This window comes from Pieris napi, chromosome 13 (assembly GCF_905475465.1).
Source record: "Pieris napi chromosome 13, ilPieNapi1.2, whole genome shotgun sequence".
Taxonomy (NCBI): domain Eukaryota; kingdom Metazoa; phylum Arthropoda; class Insecta; order Lepidoptera; family Pieridae; genus Pieris; species Pieris napi.
The window spans coordinates 11,958,859-11,980,645 of record NC_062246.1 but is presented as its reverse complement, the minus strand read 5'-3'; the positions used below and the strand labels follow the sequence as shown (position 1 = coordinate 11,980,645).

At 33.2% G+C, this 21,787-nt stretch overlaps 1 protein-coding gene across 3 annotated transcripts in view; it reads left to right on the top strand.

Annotated features, from left to right (window-relative positions):
- Positions 1 to 21,715, top strand: part of LOC125055175 (TBC1 domain family member 4) — a 43,622-nt gene extending 21,907 nt beyond the window's left edge. For all 3 annotated transcript variants that reach the window (XM_047657467.1, XM_047657468.1, XM_047657469.1), the window contains 20 exons: positions 378 to 518; positions 863 to 1,384; positions 2,184 to 2,385; positions 3,025 to 3,147; positions 3,537 to 3,652; positions 4,802 to 4,893; positions 5,427 to 5,550; positions 5,866 to 5,983; positions 7,256 to 7,343; positions 8,187 to 8,296; positions 12,062 to 12,193; positions 12,977 to 13,141; positions 14,766 to 14,877; positions 15,157 to 15,209; positions 15,676 to 15,827; positions 16,595 to 16,693; positions 17,669 to 17,822; positions 18,696 to 18,865; positions 19,367 to 19,513; positions 19,894 to 21,715. In XM_047657467.1, the coding sequence (XP_047513423.1) occupies positions 378 to 518; positions 863 to 1,384; positions 2,184 to 2,385; positions 3,025 to 3,147; positions 3,537 to 3,652; positions 4,802 to 4,893; positions 5,427 to 5,550; positions 5,866 to 5,983; positions 7,256 to 7,343; positions 8,187 to 8,296; positions 12,062 to 12,193; positions 12,977 to 13,141; positions 14,766 to 14,877; positions 15,157 to 15,209; positions 15,676 to 15,827; positions 16,595 to 16,693; positions 17,669 to 17,822; positions 18,696 to 18,865; positions 19,367 to 19,513; positions 19,894 to 20,697 (3,624 nt within the window). In that variant the 3' untranslated portion in view covers positions 20,698 to 21,715. The remainder of the gene's footprint in view (positions 1 to 377; positions 519 to 862; positions 1,385 to 2,183; positions 2,386 to 3,024; positions 3,148 to 3,536; positions 3,653 to 4,801; positions 4,894 to 5,426; positions 5,551 to 5,865; positions 5,984 to 7,255; positions 7,344 to 8,186; positions 8,297 to 12,061; positions 12,194 to 12,976; positions 13,142 to 14,765; positions 14,878 to 15,156; positions 15,210 to 15,675; positions 15,828 to 16,594; positions 16,694 to 17,668; positions 17,823 to 18,695; positions 18,866 to 19,366; positions 19,514 to 19,893) is intronic.
- The last annotated feature ends 72 nt before the right edge of the window (positions 21,716 to 21,787 follow it).

The window sequence follows — 21,787 nt, the reverse complement described above, 5'->3', positions numbered from 1 at the left end:
ATTGTAAATACTGTATATTTGTGTGTTTAAAATAAATTCTTTACTAACAATATAAATGGTCATAAAATGTTAAGATAAAAGTTGCGTTTATCATTGAAGCAATACTTTTTATCTTCAATCATTGAAACCAACATTAATAGAGCAAGGAAGATGTTTTGGACGTCTCAAATTACAAGTAACTCTCAGGCTTACTTGATGTTAAGTGATTCCGCGGCCCATGGACACTCACATGGCCAGAGGGCTTGCAAGTGAGTTGCCGGCCTTAAGAATTGGAATGCTCTTTTCTCGAAGGACCCTAAGACGAATGTTTTTTTAAGATTGTTAATAATGATAATAAATCTTATGTAACGTTGAAATATATGTATAAAAAATTTCAGGTTTTATATATCGGTAAAGTAAGAATATCTCAACGAAAAGTTCCAGAATCTTTAATAGATGATGCTTTACACAAATTCGCTCAACATGAAGCCGAAAAGATGGGATTACAACGAAGACATAGTCTCTTATCTTCCACAGGGGTAAGATTTCTTTAATTTTTATGCTAAATTTAATTTATAATATTAAAAACTTTTAGAGAAAGGTTAATTTAGAACTTAAACTAAACACAATGAAAGCATAAACTACGAAAATGTCTCAGTAACTTAACAAATAAATAGATTACTGATAGAGATTATTAATAATAATAGTAATATTATTATTATTACTATCCTAAATACATTTTAAAGTAAAGCCCTTTTAAAGCATAGTAGACCAGTCCTGTGCAGTACATTTTCTAAATGTTTATCGAGCCGATATTTGTGATTAATTTGCTCTTCAGAACATAACCCAGAACATCCATTATATATGCAATTGATAATTTCAGACGACGATTAGTAATAATTCCATAGAAAGTCTCCAAGACTCGTCAAACTCACACGAAAACTTCAAAAAAAATCTAATACCAAGTACAACACCGCTAGAACCAGATAAAACGACAGCTTGGAAAAGCGCTGAAAACTTAAAACAACCAGAAATATTAGTTGATAAAGAATTCGACGCGTTTACAAAAGAAAGAATTGAGAAGAATGCTAAAATTGAACACAGCATTATCAATAACTTGGGTACGGTTAAAGAGGATGACGAAATCAGCACAAATCCATTTAAAGAAGTAAAAAGAGTTAAAACAGTTACATTAGATCCTCTGGTTAGGATATCTGATGAAGAAAAGTGTGATGAGGAAAGAGATGTAAATGTGATAAAATTTACTGCATTAAAGAGAAGTAATGAAACAATGCCAGAAAACAAGCCATTTCTCAGAGATCGCTCAGCGTCGATTGGAACTTTGAATTTGAAAACGCCGCTTGCGCATCTCATTGGCGAGCAAAATAGGACTATGTTATTTCAGGTAAGATTTAAGGTTAAAGTACATTTCATATACGTCATTGTTATCATAACTGATTACTTATAAAGTTTTAAATGTATATTTAGTTTTTTTCAAATTATTATCTATTATATTTATAGCACATTCAGGCTGGATTTAGGGGAACTGGGGCCTCACAATAGTCTTCGGAAAAATAAAATGTTTTAAATTCCGTTATGATATAAAATACGTTATTCCATTATGTTTGTCTCAAATATTAAATAAATAGATAATTGGTTTGTTAAATACTAAAAGAATCTACTTGGTTTCACAATAAATTATTTTCATTTCGTCACACAGACATAACAAACCTATAATAATAATAATAATCCTTTATTTATCCACATCTTATAACATACATTATACAAAAAGAAATATATATACAATTTCATAACTCTCAGATGCGATGCGATGGAGAAGGCTTCAAAACTCGTAATATTAGCGCGTGTAACCAATTCAAAATGGCATTAAAGATACATATCAAAATGAACCTAGTAGACTAAAATTCGGACGGCTGATGGCGACGTGTAATTCGTATATATACATTTTAAGTTTCTCATGTAAATAAAATACATTCCTTTTTGTAATGAGAAAAAAAGTTCTTTAAACATTTTTCTTCCAACTTTATCTACACTATTTTATTTTTTGCCAGTACCCTTTCAATCGCGTCTGCTCTTTTGGTCTACCCTCGTTTCTTTGTCCTTTTGGGCCAGTCCATTCGGTTACCATTTTTGACCATCTGCCGTCTGTATAACTTCTACTTCTATTTCTATCTTTTTAACAGGTGGGTCGTTCAGAGCTTCGGCTCATAAGCCCGGACCGCAAGCAAATCCTCCTCCACCGCGGCTTCAAGGACGTGGCCAGCTGCGTCCTCGGCAGAGCGAGGAAGGAGCACTTTGGCTTCGTCTGCCGAGAGACCAACGACACCTACGCCTGCTACGTCTTCAAGTGCGAGAGTGAGGATATCGCCAGTGAGGTGGTTAGCGGTGAGTTAAGTTAGGGTTGTCACAAATCTGTAATTTCCAATTGTTGTTTTGATTTTCATTTCAATTTAGTTAAGTTCTGCATTTTGCATGCATTAATTATAATTTAAATATTTTAAGGTAGTTAAGATATACAAATGTTAAAAATACCTTACACACATTTATTTTTATTTTTAAAGTGAAACTTTTATTACATCGTCTCAAACGTTTTCGTCTGTGTGTCGCATGTCGCGTGACGGTCGGCCGCGGAGTAGGGATAAAGTGAAAGGGGCTCGTCAAGCAGCCAAGGCCAATATGGCGGTGCCTATAGCTCGCAGCAGCTGATCGTGTAGTGTATAGGCTATTATTTAATATGTGTATATAATAATCTATCTATTGTTAAGTATTATGTATGTCGTACTCTCTAAGACACAGAGTTCAATAAAAATATTAGTTGGAGACTTAGTCTACTTAATTATTTCCCATTATTATTCTAATTTAAATTAAGAGTGTGATAAAGCGATTTTTATACCTTTAATATTCCAAAAAAAATTAGTTAAATGTCTATAATGTGAAAAAAAGTTTCACTTTTACCGTGGTTTCATACAACCACACAATCCTTTTTTCCCCTTCATTAGATTTTTTTTTAATTCAATGTTTCAGCAATCAAACAAGCATTCGTCGCACACGCAGAGCTATTGAAGAAATCTCGAGACAAATCCCCGAATATGACATGTGAACATTGTCCCATGCTCTGGTACCACAGGCTGTGTCATGATGTCGAAGGTGAGTTCCATCGTGGGGCAAGAGGATAATTATTATATTAGTAAAAATTTGATTATTATTATCTATGACTGGTCCTTAGAAGAACTTGTAGAACCTTCGGCTTTGTTGCTTATATTAGGAGGTTTTAGGTTCGATTTCCGATGAAGCAACACACAGAGAGCTAACGTATACCTTAGAAACAAACGGAAATAAAAACATTTATTAATTTTATAAAAACCTTAGATTCACATTTTTTAAGATTTCATATTTATTTAGTAAAATACATAAGACAATATATATATCTATTTTCTCTGCCCGAACCGAAACTATTATGATTTCCACAAGAATTGAACCAACACTTCTAGTTTCCAATCATTTAAATAATTTCATACGTTTTAAAAATATTTTAGGTATGAACGAGAAGAAAACGCATGCGTTCCTCCTCAGGCGAATGGAAACTTTGCCTGAAGATGAACAGGAACTAGTCATCACGAAGTACCAGGGCGGGACCAATCATATGTTTGAGGTGATTTGTTTATTTCTGAATTGTGAAAATAATATATTATAATATTGAATGGAGTGTCTCAATTTTGACGAATTAGTAGTATTTATTTAATCTTGAATTTCCAAATTAATATGTATCTACGCTTAAATAAGCATACACATGTTATTTATTTTTATCAACATATTTAACGTTACACGCACATAACTACATAAAACTGGCTTTTCATGTTTCGCGCGTATATGTGCGTGCACGCAGGTAAGCGAGTGAGTGCGTTTTTACCTCTTTATATTATTTTTGTAATCGTAACAACACATTAAATAAATTAAATTAATTATGTGCGAGTTACGATAAAAACGATAAAGTGTCGATAAAAGTAAATAACATGTATATAAATATATGCTACATTTATTTTTTATTTTTTTTACTACATTAATGTTCTCAAAATAGAATGCGACTTTACATGAATTACAATCTAACCTATACAATAATTATGGCTAATAAGTAATATTATGTTGACTTAATTTTCTACAATACTGATGAATAGCTTTAAGGTAATGTTCATTAACAGTCTTAGCGTTCTATAATATTTTGACACTATGTTCGTGTGTGATACCGCACTTGCACTCTTCTTCTCTTTAGGCGTCTTATTCCTGTCATGTCATGAAGTTTGATTGCCTCAGCATTCACATGGCTATGTAGTCTGTTGAAGTTTCCCCGTATTTAGGACTGGATTCACATTAAGATCCTTGTGGATACTTTCATTTTTAATATACCATGGAAATTTTACATTTCGAAGAAGCTTGTTCTGGAACCGTTGTATTATTTCTAAATTGCTCTTCGCTGTACAGCCGCAAAGCTTAATAAACGTGCGGAACTCGGGGACTGCCGCGGCGTCTCACATAGGTCAGTACGATGTGAGACGCAGTATGCGTTCTGTCCCGCTCTAACGTGTGTTGGCCGCACCTATATTACGTCATCGTGTGTCAGTCTTGATTCCGTCGTCGCGCTCAAAGCCCGCGATAAGATCTATGCAATAGCATAATAATTATTACATTATACAAATACAATTGTTGGTTATTAACATGATTTAAATTTAACTGATTTAAATGGAACGTCCATTTTGTTAAGACTAAATAATTAATTAAATATATTTCTATTATATATTCGCAGGTCAACGAACACAATGCTTTCCTAATGATGTTACTACGAGCACACTGTGAGGCGAAACAACAAAGACACGTCCACGATACAGCGGAGAATAGGTATTGCGATTGTTTGGTAGTTTCAGAATTTTAATATAGTCGTAATATTACTTCGAGTAGTTTCTGAGATTATCCTACGAACAAACTCTTGAAGAGTAGTAATATTTAGTCAAATGACTTATTTATTAACATTACACCATCATTTATAGTATAAGTCACAATTATTTTAAAATATATGACATATGGTGAACAAAACATATTACACTTCCAATTATAGTTTTTACGACAAATTTTTCATTATTTAGATCTGAAATTGAAAAATAGAGTAAAACTAGAAGAAATAAAAGACACGAATTTAGAAATGCTGTTACTTCTAGTAATAGATTGAAATGGAAATGGAACAGGACACATTATGAGAGAAGACAAAGATAAATGGGGAATGGAAGATGATAAAAGTAGAGCAGCTAGCTCTATGTGGCTACGTAAAGCTAGACACCGAGAGGAGTGGAACCTCTTAGAGGAGGCCTAATACGTAGGGACCAGACAGACCTTTAATGGGATGGAGATAGAATTTCAATAAAAATATTTTTTAGGTCGGAGTTCCTAAACCAATACCTAGGAGGCAGCACTATCTTCATGAAGGCGAAACGATCTCTTTCCAGTGGCTTCGATCATCTCCTGAAACGGAAACAGGAAGCACCGGTCATTGTTAAAAAGGTAAATAAAAATACCCATCTTTAAAAAGTCACTTGAAAAAGAGTTTCTCGTCTGGTTTTGTCGAATTGTTTTTACATTGTGATTAAAAGAGATATGATCTCATAAATATTTAACCAGTTGTATCTCTTATTTGCTTTTTTTAAAATTATTGATACATATACTGTAATTATAATAAAATTTATTTGTAATTAGAAAAAAATAACAGTTTAAAAAAATTCATTACAAGTTTTTCATATTGCTGAAGGAATTTTCTTGGGTATAGCGTTTCTACCTAGCTATTCTAGTTACCTTTAATATTACTGATAATAATTCTAGGAACAATCACCAAAACCGCCACCCTTAAACCTTGAGACATCATCAGAGCCGAACAACTGCGAACTTCTATCACCAGATGTCGTCCGATGCAAATCCCTGTCTCCCGCCGTTATTACAGGTACCTAGAAGTTTGCGAGAGGCTTAAAGATATCATTTTTTGACAGCTCGGTTCCAACTTTCCATACAATTTGTTAAGTTTACCATATATGTATTTTATATTAGCGCATGAGTTTGCTTCTAAACTTAATAAGTTTTCCATGCAATAAATTATAGTTTTCTATTAAGATATTTATAGAAGATACTATTCTATCTTAAGTTTTTTTATTACTTTTTTTTAGTTTTTTTTTTTGTAGTTGCTTGTTTAACTTTTTCCCTTACCAACTTGCTTATCTACATATATAAAAATGAAACCCGTTTTCCGTTGTCACGACATAACATGAAAACGGCTTGACCGATTTGTCTGATTCTTTTTTTATAATATTCCTTGAAGTACGAGGATGGTTTTTACGGAGAGAAACATTAAAAAAATTGAGTGAAAAAGTCTAAAAACAACACTTTTCTATATTCCCATACAAAACATTCGTAATAATATTTAAAGGCAATTTGAACTTTAATACCATATCATAAAGTTCAAGTGTTAGTGGAGGGATTCCGGGAAGGTAAATTTTTATTTTTTGACATAATGTATTTGTTGTCTTATCAACTTTCTTTTTTTATTTTACTAGCTAGACCGGTGTCCCGAATAGCAGAATAAGTATTTGAAAAAAAAAAATCGACTGTTAGGCGGTACGATGTTCGCCAGGCCAGCTAGTCTTATATAAAAAAATGAAACCCGTTTTCCGTTGTCACGACATAACATGAAAACGGCTTGACCGATTTGTCTGATTCTTTTTTTATAATATTCCTTGAAGTACGAGGATGGTTCTTACTGAGAGAAAAATTAAAAAAATTGAGTGAAAAAGTCTAAAAACAACACTTTTCTATATTTCCATTATACAAAATATTTGTAATAATATTTAAAGGCAATTTGAACTTTAATACCTTATCATAAAGTTCAAGTGTTAGTGGAGGGGTTCCGGGAAGGTAAACATAATGTATTTGTTGTATTATCAACTTTCTTTTTTTTATCTTACTAGCTAGACCGGTGTCCCGAATAGTAGAATAGGTATTAAAAAAAATAAAGAATCGACTGTTAGGCGGTACGATGTTCGCCAGGCCAGCTAGTGCTCTAATATAAGTGTACGAGTGTAAAATTTGTGATGTCATATAATCTTGTATGATTTTATGCCTACACTTTGTTTTAGAATTTGATTTAATTGGATGTAGTTTTCGAGCTGAGGCTGCAGATTCTCAAGCTTTAAAAAAATCCGTTCTCTATTAATATTTTTAGATCCACAATCACCGAAATCTCTACCGATGGAAGACCAAGATGGATCAAAGGAAACCACGCCGACGATAAATTCGCCAATGATGGACATGTGAGTGTTTCATATACGTTCTTTCACGTACAGATACGCTTACTTTCCTTTTTGTATTGTTAAAATAATATTTAAATGATTCGTTGGGTTAAAACTATTTTTTTAAGCAGTACGGAGGGAAGACCGGCTTTCGGACTCTTTAGGATTTTGGTATTTTTACTGAACGTCCGACTCTTTAGTCCACGTGTGTCTTTACACATACATAGATTTATTTGTCAACATGGCATATTTTCACCGACTTCAAAAAAATACGAAGGAGGTTTTATAATCGATGACTTTTTTTCAACTATGGTCCAAACACCGTATTTTAGTCCACTCTATAATAAGGCCGGTCTATTTTTCTTCTCTCTATCTCTCCTTCATTATTATATTGTTAGAAATCTTGCTAACGCTTGCATTATAACTAATCCATTTATATAAACTAAATTGTAAATCTGAATGCTCTCTTAACTAAAGTACTCTTTCGTCTCTTTCTGTCAAATTGTGTTTAAACTGTGATGAAAAGAGACGGATGAGTGAATGAATGAATGTAGCCTTTATTTCAAATAACCTAGTTCTTACACCTAACTAATCGTATGAATTTACATATTTTGATATTAGTATTTGCTTGTCTTCCGACATAGGCCTCCTCAAGATTCTTACACTGTAGTCTATGAGTGATAGACCATATATCTTCAATAGTAGTATAGTTCAATTAATCTGCACATATTAATAAATAAGGATGCCTAAACACTTAAAGACATGTTTTAACACTTTGATGCATAACAATAAAGTACTAAATCGACTAATCTTCGACACATTATTTTTAATATAAAAGATAACATTAATGAAACATTTCTTCAGATTTCTCAAAGTAAGCGACTCTCGCCCAACACAGACAGAATCGAACGAGTCAGACACAACTTGGAGACAGGCCATCTATGAGAAGGTGGTCCAGCATGATGCCCTTGACGGTACATAGCAATTCTTCTAGAGATATTTAATTTTTACTGACTGATTACCAGTAAGACCTGTATGTGATATAGTCGGAACGTGATAATATTTGATATCGAAACAATTATTTAATTCAAATATTCCATCTTTGGGAAAATCTTATTCAACATCGGTTTAGTAGTTCTTGAGAGAGTATCCACGCGTTTTTCCTTTCTTATAATTATTTTTATTACAATTGTAATATTATGTAACTTAATTGAATTTTCAACGATTTCCTACAACTGTAATATAAAGGGTTTTTCAACAAGAACTTTGTTTTCTAAAACAAAATAAAACAAAGAATTTAGAGGAAAATGAATAAAATTTTTATTGTATTACAAAGAGAAAAGTTTGGCAATTATGAATGAAAAATGATATCTGGCAAATGTCCACCACGACCACGCTGACAGATGTTGATTCTTTCATCAAAATTTTTAATCACTTTTTGGCAAAATGGAGGGTCTATTTCGTTAATGACATCACGGATTTTGAGTTTTAAGGCTGCAATCGATTTGATTGGCTCCGTATAGACTCTGTCTTTAACATAGCCCCACAAAAAATAATCCAGTGGTGTTAAATCACACGATCTGGCTGGCCACTTAACAGCTGAATTTCGCGAAATTATGCGCTCGGGAAATTTGGTTTGCAATAAATTGATCGTTTCATTGGCTGTGTGACATGTGGCACCGTCCTGTTGAAACCACATTTCAGTGATATCCATGTCATCAATAATAGGCCAAAATTTAGTGGTTAACATCTCGCGATACCGTGATCCATTGACTGTTACCGCATTTCCAGCCTCATCTTCGAAAAAAAACGGCCCAATCACGCCTCCAGACCACATAGTGCACCACACAGTAACACGTTGAGTATGCAAAGCCTTCTCAATAATTGCTTTAGGATTTTCAGAAGCCCAAATGCGACAATTTTGCTTGTTGACGTACCCTGACAAATGAAAATGGGCTTCGTCTGAAAAAATGATTTTTTCAGAAAAACCAGCAGGTTGTTCCTGAATGAACTGAGCGAATCTGCGGCGATTCGAATGGTCGATCAGCTTTAATTCCTGCACCAGTTGAATCTTGTAAGGCTTCAAAGCCAAATCCTTTCGCAAAATTCGCCATGTTGTGCTTTTGGATAACCCCAATTGTTGAGAACGTCGTGAAATTGACAAATTTTGATCTTCTGCAACACTGTGGCTCACGGCGGCGATGTTTTCTGTTGAACGACCCGGTCGAACACGTGTTGGTGTTGGCACATTTTGTACCGAGCCTGTCGACTCAAATTTCGCGACCAAATTCTTAACAGCGGTCTCAGAAGGACGATTATGCTGGCCGAAAATATCACGAATTTTACGAAATGTAAATTTAACAGAACCACCATTTTTATAGTGGATTTGAATTATTTTAATGCGATTTTCGAGCGAAATTGAATTCATTGTAATAATTGCCAAAGCACCTGCTACGAATACCGCCAAAAACTAAATGTCAAAACTATCACGTTCTCGGTGTTGCCACAATTGAAAAACAAACTTCTTGTTGAAATACCCATATTCCTTTTTAATTTTGTAAATGTAATCTATCAAAGGACAGAATATAGTATAGTATATACATAAGTATTTTTTTGAAGTTATACTTCTTTAGGCGCGTTATGAAAATTTGATGAGAGTGAAATTTTACGATGCGCGCGCACCTATGACACAAAATTCGGAGTGTGATTATAGCGTGCGCAATCTACAAAAGAAATAGAATATAAGCTAACTTCACGCATATTCTATTTCTTAGCTTAGCAGCTTAACAAGAATTTTGAATATCCATGACAATTGACATCTGACATTGACATTTACCTTTTAAACAAATATAGGAGTTTGAATTATTGTTTAAAATAAAAGATTATCTATGTATCTAGTTATTTTCATTATACAAGTGCGAATTTTATATGTGCGTCTGAATTATAATCAGAAGTGATTTAAATTTAATATCTAAATCAAAACTAATTAATATGATAAAATATTTGTGAAAAAACTGTGCCAACCTTCCTGAGTGCTTCAATACAATTGAGGTTAACTATCCGTAGGTATTATCGAGTATTATTGTTGATTAAAACTGAAACATGAACCATTATTCATTGCTTATGTTTATTGCGTTTGTTACAGCAACGTTTTAGAAATATTCTATATATCAATAATTGAGAACAAAGATTTAAGCACAAATACTAATAAGGAGAAAATGAAGGCTTGGAGCGATATAACAGAGAAGTAAACATTTTAATAAGTACCTGCATCTCAAAAAAATGACCACATTATTTAATCAAAACATGTAATTTTTCAGATTTAATCTAGCAAATATAAGGACAAGAGACAAAAAACAATTGATGAATCAGTGGAAGTGCACTAAATTGAATACAAAAAAAGAGTTGTCATCTTATCGCCGTGAAACATCTAAAACTGGAGGTGGAACAAAGCCACCATCACCTTCTCGAGACACAATGGATATGGCAGAGATGATACCGCAACGGTTTGAAGTAGATTTCAATGAATTTGATTGTGATGGTGTCGACGTAGGAATGTTAATTATAAATATGATGTATGGTGATGTTCAAGGTTCAACCTTTCAAGCATAGGCATATGCTCACAACAGTACTTTATTCCCCTACAGGTAGTTAGAGATATTGTAATACCTCAAAACATCCATGTTGCACTTGTAGTACCGAAACTCTGTCCAGCCAGAAGTGAGCCCATTCCCACTTATAATGGACAGTGGGTATAATACACCTTAATACCTGAGTGCGAACCACTCACCATGATACTTAAATTAATAGATGTTATTTATATATTTCAGGATATTACAAATAAAATCATTTTGGAAACAATTGATATCCCAAAAGCCAACAATGACAAGGTAATAAATCAGTTTTGACATAACTTGAATACTAAAAAAGCCAAACAAAGGTGTGCACAACAGTGACAACATAACTTAACAATTTCATTATTTTGTAGGATTAAAGAAAGGTTAAAGAAAATCATGTCGAACTGAACAACAAGAATCCCCAAACAACTCCAAAGAAACCTACAAGGAAGACACCGGTATTATATTTAAATTATCTCTATCTCTAAATAGAATAAAAGAAAGTTGCTATCCAGGTCTGTAGCATGTGCTACAAATCATATTATTAACACATTTATATAATTATATTAATATAAATGTGTTAAAAAATTTATAATATGAATTATAAAAAAATTTAAGTTTTGCATGGACAGAGCTTAAATTAATATTCTCTTATTTGTTGCAGAAAGCAAGTATGTAGTAGTTTTAGTTTTGGAGAAGCCTCGTAGATGCACAACCAAGTAATGATTAATTTAAAATTACAAACCGAAATTCTGATGAAGACAGTCACTTAAAAATAAATAGTATAATGAAATAAAAATGTTTTAAAGATAAATAGTGTTTTATTTGTTTAATGTAAGAGAATAATAATAAATATTTATTTAATTAATTTTTCAAATGTAAACTGAACTTTATTGACTTTAATGACTCCTTTTCCAGTCTTTGATTATTTAATTGTAATTAATTATTTGCATGCAATCAAAAACTATTTTTAATAATGCCAAAGAAGTATAACTTCTTACGCGCGTACATAAGTACACGCACCCTTTTTTTTTTTTAACATAATTTAAAGTCGTCTTACTCTAACACACATTCAACTATTCAATGTTTTGTACTAATCACTCTCGTGTGAAATCCTCACAGGAGACCAATCGCTCCTGGGCAGAAGTAAATCCGGGAAGAGGTCTAAAGATGAATTGCGTCAATTGTGGAAAATGGCCATCGACCAGACCATACTACTCGTTCGAATGGAAAAGGAAAACGCGAGACTCAGAGGTATTATTTTTAGGTTTATATATATGTTTAGGATTTAGGTTTATATATATATTTAGGTCTTTTAGGTATATTTTTTAACACACAAAACAAGCAACTTTCAACACGGTCAGTTATTTTTCAATCTCATTTAAATGACACTAGTATTGAACCAAACACTGGCACCCTTTTGGACCCTGAATAACTTCGCATTGCTATTAGCCTCCGCTTTGGTGTGCCCATATGTACTCCCCATAAGTGTCATTTGTTTTCAAAAGTCAAGTCAAAAATCATTTAATCATTTAGGTAACACAATGTATACTTATGAACGTCAAAAAAAAGAAATGTACATATGTAATGCTTAAACTTTACATTTAGTGCCAGTTCTCAAATCAAGGGTGTAGAACGTAAGAGAAGAACTGGCAATAAACTCTCCGCTACTCTTTTTAATCGCCATGTTTTTTTTTACACAACGTTTGTAAGGAGCTGCAACCATTACACCATGTTCCACATGACATCTTAAGTAATTAATAATAATAACGTAAATTAAAAACAAAGACACTTTTCTTTCCGTAACTCGCAAACTATCAAAGTGTGGCAAGTCTCACCATTTCTAACGACCGATATATAATTTGAAAAGAAAAAGAAAAGGTTTGATTAATGTTGCTTCCTTAACTAAAATGTATAAAAACACAATGGCTGCGAAGACTGCCCTTTTTGGTCGTCCCGCAAGCTCGTTTGCCCCCCCCCCCTATTATATTAAAAAAAAAACTTAACCAAAAATATATATAATGTTCCTCATTCCAGAAAGCGCAGAATCTTCCGCAGTCCGCCGAATAAAGTTGGAATACAGAGAACTGAGTGCGGTGGAAAGTGGGGTTAGTCTGATGTGGGACTCGCTGTTGTCCCGGGACTCCACTCATCCCGTCAACAGAGTGGACAGACATATGCTCATACAGGCTGTTAGGCAAGGTAATTTTTGTATTTTTTAAACTTGGTAAATACGTAATAAATTTTCGTTTTATAAATCGCTTGCCCCAAAGAAAAATCTACTTTTTTCCAGGAAAAGTAAAAGAAGGTAATGGTATTATTACAAGGGTACTAATTAATTAAATATAGACAAATATATATGAAATGAAAGCCTTTTTTTAATTTAATTTAATTTATTTATATTTTAAACATTGTTGTTATGTAAATAGTATAAAAAGGGTAACTAATAACTAAACGTTAAGTAATCTATCGAATAAAACTGAAGAGCAAAACGATTACGATTGTTTTACCGATTAAACATAATTACGGACAACACAGTAACTGCACGTTACGACGGCACATTTTGACAAATGTCTAGAATGTAACACTTTATTACCAATTATTTTCATGGAAATATTATGACGTTGGTAAAACAGAGAAATATTATTACCACTCTTTGTTTGGTTTTAAACTGTCTCAACGTTTATGATTATTTGGTAGAATTACAATCTAAACTAAAACTACGTTTGTGGTTGTTACGATCTATTTCAGGAAAGTTAATTTAGGTAAAGGAGTATTGCCAACATTGTGCCCAAAATAATTTCCGTAGAATAAAGACATCCTCGTGTTTTTTTTTATAATAAAATATTTGCAACAATTCTGAAAAAATATAGTTATCACCCAAGGAAGTCGAAAATGAGAAAACGAACTAATAGTCCAGTCAGTCAAGACAATTAATTCATTATAATTCCAAAAGTTTTCAAATTTTGATGTAAGGTCGGGAGTGGTATTAAAACAAACTATAAAATTTTGCAACCTGCTCTGCGGTCCGGAACATTGTTAAAAATGCAATAAATGATAATTTGCTCAGTTCTTGAGACCAAAATTCCAAAAGTTCTGCAAAGTTGGAGTGGTGTTAAATATATTATTTTACATCACGTGTCAAATTTGCAACCAATTTAAGTGTACGGAACATTTTTTGTTATTAAAAATTAATGTTTTTCTTTATTAAACTGAAGGAAAACGTTCCAAAAGTTCTGCAAATTTGACAGATATATCGAAAATAAAATAAATAACAAAAAATGTTCCGTACACTTAGGTTGGTTGCAAATTTTATACGTGATATGAAATATTATATCGAAAACTTCCCCAAGTTTGCAGAACTTTTGGAATTTTTTTCACGACCATACAGCAAAAATTAATTTAATTGCAATTTTAACAATGTTCCGGACTGCGGACAAGGTTGCAAAATGAGATTTATTGTCGTCCCAATGTACCATTCACTTGACCGAAGTTTGAAAACTTTTGGAATTATTATCAAATTTTCGATTTCGAATGTCTATAATGACTGGTCTATAATCTTAATAGTGCTTTATGATTTTCTTTCCCAGGGCAAGCGAAATATATTTTGTTCAGTACTCTTTCATTTTCATAGTTCAATTATATTTTCCAATTTTTTGTTGTTAAAAAACAGTAATTTCATTTAATTTTAATTTTTATTTAATTTCTTTATTTTACAAAATAATATAATACAATCATAATAAGTGACATTAGAAAACCGCTGTGGTTTGTAAATTTTAGTGTAATTTATTTTATGTAACCTTAAATTACATTTGTTTATTTTTAGGTGTTCCAAGGATAGTTCGCGGCGGTGTGTGGTACTTCCTCGCAGAGCAAGCGTGTCTGCGGTTACCACCTCCTGACACTAAGAACTTTCCAGACTATAACACGCCTTATAGGTATGGGTGTACAGTCTCGTTTAACTTTTTCTAATCAAACCAGAAACTTTTAGTCTCAGCAAAATTACCACTTGGCAATTAAAAATAATGGCGGAGAGTTTATTGTCAGTTCTTTTAGTCCGTTCTACGCCCTTAATTTGAGAACTGGCAGTAAATGTAAAATATATAATAAAAAAAACGTTCATAAGTTAACATTGCGTTACCTATATGAATAAATGTTTTTGACTTGACTCCATAGTTTCTGGATAAAATAATTTATTTTAAATACTTTTTTTTCAGGACACTCCTCTCTGGCCTTACTAAGCATCAACACGCCATTTTAATTGATTTAGGCAAGTGTTCATTTATCTAACTCGTATTTTTTATCTCGTATACAGGGAGCGTTCAAGTATTACGTCACGCATTTTTTGGAGATTATAGACCCCCCCCCCATGTAACGCGCCGTAACGTTTTTCTGTACTGTACCCAAGTATAGTAAAACGTTTCGTGACCACCTAGTGACTCTTTATACCTAAAAGTTACCATTATGTGGTATAAAATACTGGAAAGTCGAAAATAATATTAAAAATAACGCGTAATTCAATTTAAAATAATCCTCGCCCCGCATCGTAACGTTTTACAAAAGGACCCCCTCCCCCCAAACTTCGTTACGTAATACTTGAACGCTCCCACTGTCAATAGAAAATATCAGAAAAATAAATAAATGTTATATGATATCTTTGATCACAGCATAATCACAGTTCAAGTATGCATAATACATAAATTAGTAACACTTTTTCATATATAAATGTATTTTAGGCAGAACATTCCCAAAACACTCGTACTTCGCGTCAGCTCTGGGTCCAGGGCAATTAGCTCTCTACAATATTCTGAAGGCCTATTCCCTCCTCGACCCAGACGTGGGCTACTGCCAAGGACTCAGCTTTGTGGCTGGAGTACTTCTTTTGCATGTAAGTTAAATATATCGTGTTTAAATGAAGAATTTAATTTGGTTCTATTAACACTATTTTTTTTAATAAATTTCATAGCTATACTTAGAGTTATACATTATCTTTTTTTAACAGAATAATATAATCTAAATCATGGTGTTTAAAATACAATGCAGTTATAACTTATTTTAACTATAACAATAATAATTTATTATAAGAATATGGTACAAAAATGTGTAAGGTGGTACAATCGTAAGTTCGCATATTCTGCCACACACAATGGCGCGCAAATTAGTCTTTAAAGGAATTTTACTTTTTATATTAATAGTCAAAGTCAATTCTTATATTATTTGTATCTCACATATCATATCATAATTTATTAAATTAATATCAACTACACTGTCTCACGCAAATAATCATTTATTGAATAATAAATAAATACATTTTTTCCACAAGTAATGTATGTATGTGGTGGTAACCACATAGATTTTTCAAAACAAACAAACAAATTATTGTGAACCTTGCTTGCCATGCAAAAGGTGATTTTCCTAAACCGTTTCAGATTGATTTTTGACACAACCAATTTCTCCCCATGTCTACTTATTATTATAATATTATTTTGTAGATACATGGTGCTCGCATATTTATTCCTAACAAGTTTTCGCGCGATAAAATTGTAGTTTAATTATGATTTATTTGCGGTAACACACGAATTTCATTATAAATTTTCAATATTTTTTTTTACTGTTAAATTTAGGAGTTAGTTTTGAAGGTTATTCTTATTTCAGATGGAAGAAGCCGAAGCCTTCCTGTTGCTGCGACATCTGATGTTCAGGCGTGGTCTTAGGAAACAATATCTACCGGATATGAGCGCACTTCAAGTACAAGTAAGTATTTTATATAATTAAAGCTAAACAAATTGAGGATACATAATTGAATCAAAAGTTTCACAGAATCTGTAACGGAACTTACTATTTACGGATTTATATATAAGTAATTTATATGTGTAAACGGTATGTGAGGAGATGGAGATGGTATTAGTATTTTGATTTGCTGTTTTAAAAGACTACCGAGAGTTTTTTTACGCCGGCTTTTTCTCTGCCTACACCCTCTGTCTTCTTTGCCGATGAGTAGGGATGCCTACAAATTCAAATTTAATGACGTTGAATAAGTGATACATGTATCTTATGTTCCATAATAAACTTATTTTATTTTTATTTTTACAATAAAATATTCCCTTTCTATATGGATAATTAATAATTATTATTTTAAAATTAAATTTTAATACTTTCAACAGAACTTTTACTTTATTTTAAAATATAAACAAAAAAAACATGTGTGTACTTATATGTACACGCACTTTAGAGGGACGTTTCCCTCTTCGAATTGCATTTTTCTTGTCCATTTTAATGGTCACTTCCAAAAGAAACGATATAATATGTACTAATCATTATGTTTTACAATTAACACTATGGTTTTATTACATTGGAACGGGTTTTCCACTACTCTAACACTACGCCATGACAGCACAATGCAACTCGTCGATAAAACAGAGCAAGCGCCAACTAGCGGTCCAGACTGTTTTATCGGCCTTTTGAACAGATATTCAAGGTGTCGGTTTTTTGTGACAGTGGCCTTCCCTAACGCGCCAAAAGAAGTATAACATCAATAATAAAATAAATGAATATCGACTTCTTCCGCGCTGTTGCAATACTTATTAATTAAGTGATTAAAGCACCAGCTCTTGTTCTTGTACCCAAATAGTCTAATTTTACGCCAAAAGAAAGAAAAAGTTAAATAATATAAAAATATACTTTTTTAGGTTTAATTTAAGTAAATTAAAAATGACTTTAACTTTTTAGTTGTACCAACTATCCCGCCTCTTGCGCGACCATGAGCCCGAGCTGCACGCGAAACTGGAGGCTTTAGACATCTCCCCAGCCTTGTACGCAGCTCCTTGGATGCTCACTTTGTTCACGAGTCAGTTCCCGTTAGGATTCGTCGTAAGGGTATTTGGTAAGCTTGCTTTCCTATACGTATTAAACCATAAACAAAAGAGAACATTAGCTAGAAATATAGTATCATTAACATTTATTAAGAGCCATTTCTGCCAAAACCCTCCATCTTTTAGTCGATACCAACTCCGGGGAAATAAATACAGATAATACAACTTTTACTTTTTGACATTCAACACCTTTTGTCTTCAGTCACCGTGACCACGCACGCTGTAAAGCACGCGAAACGTTGGTTAAATTTAAAATTATGTTAAATAATTGTAAATTTATAATAATACATAACTTTAATCCGGTTAAAAAGTTTTTTCTTTAAACATTTATTAATACAACGGGTTATGTAGTAATCATAACAGCGACCACTTATTTAAGATATCGCGGAATATGCTTAATAATGTATTAATAATATTCAAAGCGTTAAATCACCTGCATCATGAACACACCCCACATACACAATTACTTTAAAAAAATTGTTTTCAAATAAAACTGTTTTTTTATTTCATGAAACGAAACAATTTTTATATGCTATTGAAGAAATATATTTTTCTAACACTAGACAGAAAAGAAAACATGCAAATGTATTTTCAGTAGGTCTGAGAATCGGCTACTATCTATCTTTCAACCCCCTAAGTGATAAGGGTGTCCATCCCAAAAAAAACTTTTTTATTTTTTAGAATATTTTTTTCGTTTTTATTTTTTTATGATACAGCATACAAAAATACATATATTTCACCCCTCTACGATCAACCCCTATTTTTTATTATTGTAGATAGGTACTTATTTTTATTGCACTAAAAAAATGTTTCCTAGCATATTATACATGGCAAAACAACGGTTGCCGGGTCAACTAGTAATATATACAAATTTCTACTTTCAGACATGGTGTTCGTGGAATCCCTAGACGTGGTCTTCTCGATATCGCTGGCCCTTCTATCGGCTCACAAAGATGGTATCATGATGTGCGAGAGCTGCGAAGAGGCAGCCGAATACCTCAAGCACAAGTTGCCGGACGTTAACACCACGATGTACAACAAAGTTATGAAGATTGTACGTATAATAGTTTAAACAATTAATACAATATTTAATTCCAATATACAAATATACAGTATTTACAATATTCTTAACCTACATAGTAATAATAATAATAAAAAATCTAATTTAAAAGTTTGATCCCTGTGGCTGCGGATTTCCTCGCTGTATTGCGTTATTTATTCGGAAAGCACCAGCTCTGAAGTTATCGGTAATATCTACCAGGCGCCAACTTAAATCTTTAATAAGCGCCTGTGCACTTGAACCCCACGGCCCAAGAGTCTCTACTCCAAAGGGAACAAAATTGAAGTTGGAGGAAAGACTTATATTTAAGCTGTCATTTTCCGCCTGATCTGCAGCCGCCTCAGCTTTTTTCTCGTCCAAGGGAGATGAGACGGGGCTAACGTGTCCACACAAGTAGCATCCCATACCAAAGCCCGACTCATCCTCATCCAGCCGTTAAAATCATAATTTCTAAAATATACATATTTACGATTTCTTGTTTTGTTGAATTTACAGGTCCACAAATTAGACATATCCCGTCAACTAACAGAATATGCGGTTGAATACAGCGTGTTGCGAGAAGAGATGCCTAGACTTGCCACACTCACAGAACAGAACAGACTGTTGGTGGATGACGTACAGAGGATGACGACGGAACTCGACGTAAGTTGATTATTGAGAAAACTCCACTTTCATCTCTAGTGACTGATCAATTAAAAGCAGGTATGTGTCCCGAAGCTCCAAATTATGATTATCTTCCAAATTCTGAAGTTTTGAAAGAAGACGACATATAGAACCATTAAAAGGCCGGCAACGCACTCGTGAGCTCTTTGGCATTGAGAAAGTCCATGGCCGGCGGCGGTATCATTTAACATCAGCTGAGCCTCCTGCCCGTTTGCCCCCTTTTCTATAAAAAAACAGAGGTAACATATTTTACATCATAACTAATAACTTAAACTTTGCTCTAGATTTCACTATCGACTCGATAAAGTAAAAAAAAACATAACTTTCTCAACAGTAGATGATGTTATTTTTATTTTCAGGCTGCAATGGATGCTTTGACGACCTACCAAAAGACCCAAGCCCGTCTCGACTCTCAAAACAAAATAATGGAACAACACCTGACGCTTCTCAGCCGATACATATCAAACAAACACGACGTGCCTCTCGAGATAAAGAAAATAGTACAAAATTACACAAAAAAATTATCATTCAGTTCAAAAATCACCTCTTTCACGAAATTCTCGACAAACGAAGAAGAGGAGACAAAACAAAAGAGTGCGCCCAATCTCTACGCGAAAACGACAAAAGAAGATGTCATAAATGCGATGAGAGCTAACGAAGATAGAAAACATTTCCTCATGAAGAAGTCGCAGTCGGTTCATTCCGGGTTAATCGCCAAAGTGCCTTTGAAGGTACTGGAGGAAACGGAGAATTACAGAAGCGAACGAAAACACAGCTTGACAGACGCCATGATGAAGGATTTGGGGAAGAAACATTCGAGTACACACGAGCAGATAAGACAGGAGAGACTATTCGAGCAGGAGTTGAAGCACAATTTCGACGAGAACCTTCGGAAATTGGAGGAATCGACGCGCAATTCTGAATCCGATTCGGAAAGCGATAGGAATCGGAACGTCTCCGAAGACAGAAAGAGCGATAAACTGTCGCTACATTTTGCAGATAAGAATGACAGCGGGTTCGTGACGCCAATCACCCCGGAGAATGACAGGAAGTTGGAAACGTCATCTGTCATTTCGCATCCGTTGAGCGATTGTGACGTTGACATTAAATTTGACGGACAGTCGACAAAGTTGAAGCAAATTAGGCCTCTGCGACACCATTAGTTTTTTTATAGGATAAAGGGCCCTGGACACCCATTTTAGTGAGTGCGTTGCCGGTCTATGAGAGAGGAGTATGCTTTTTAATTGGTGGTCGTATTGTAAAGATCCCCACCGGGAGTCGATACCACAGTTTGCTAGTTCGCAAAAATTCTAAAATCATTTATTTATATAGGTAACAAAATGGACACTTATGAACGTCAAAAAATAAATATATATGAAATACTTCTAATTTTACATTTACTGCCTGTTCTCAAATCAAGGGCGTAGAACGGAAGAGAAGAAGTGGCAATAAAATCTTCGCCACATCTTTTTAATCGCCAAGATTTTCGTTTTACACATGTTTGTAAGGAGCTGTAAAAAAAAAGAAAGTATCTTGTGAAGCGGCCCATAGAAGACATCCAGCCATCAAGGCGATGCTGATGATATAAGTGAATAGTTCCAATAACTTACGGATCGTAGATAGTTAAAAATTGGTTCATGATAAAACTAAGATATTTCGAATTTAAATCAGATTCATTTTAAATACGGCCCTTAATAGCACGCTTGCTTTAGAAGGTCCTAAGCGTCGAGCTTAACTATAGAATACTGGTTTGAATCCAGTTTATGTTACAAACTAATTAAGTTATTAATAAGTAGAGGGTTATTTTCTGTTATTTTGGCAGATTTGGTCTTGCCATAGTAAATATATTTTCCATTCGCGGTCTCGAACACTTTTAGTTCTTGAAAATCTTGGTTATCTTTCAAAATTAATTGAATTTATTAACATTATTATCTTATGTTTATTTAACAATTAAATTCGTTCGATATTCATGTTAACATCAATGTATAAAATATATTTAGATTAGGCACGCGAGACCGATAAAGATTATTTTTAAAATATATTTGGTATTAAGTGATATATTTTTGTTATTTTTCTCGTTTCAGTATTCTTATAAAATAGTGATAAACATGTGTTCCGCTTTATGTAAGTAGAGTTATATGAAACTGCATATTATATGTATTAAATATTATGTACTTAAAATGAGTTTTAATAAATAAACCTAATTTGGAGTATTATTAATTAAGAATAAAATAAAATTTAAAAGTAATTTCT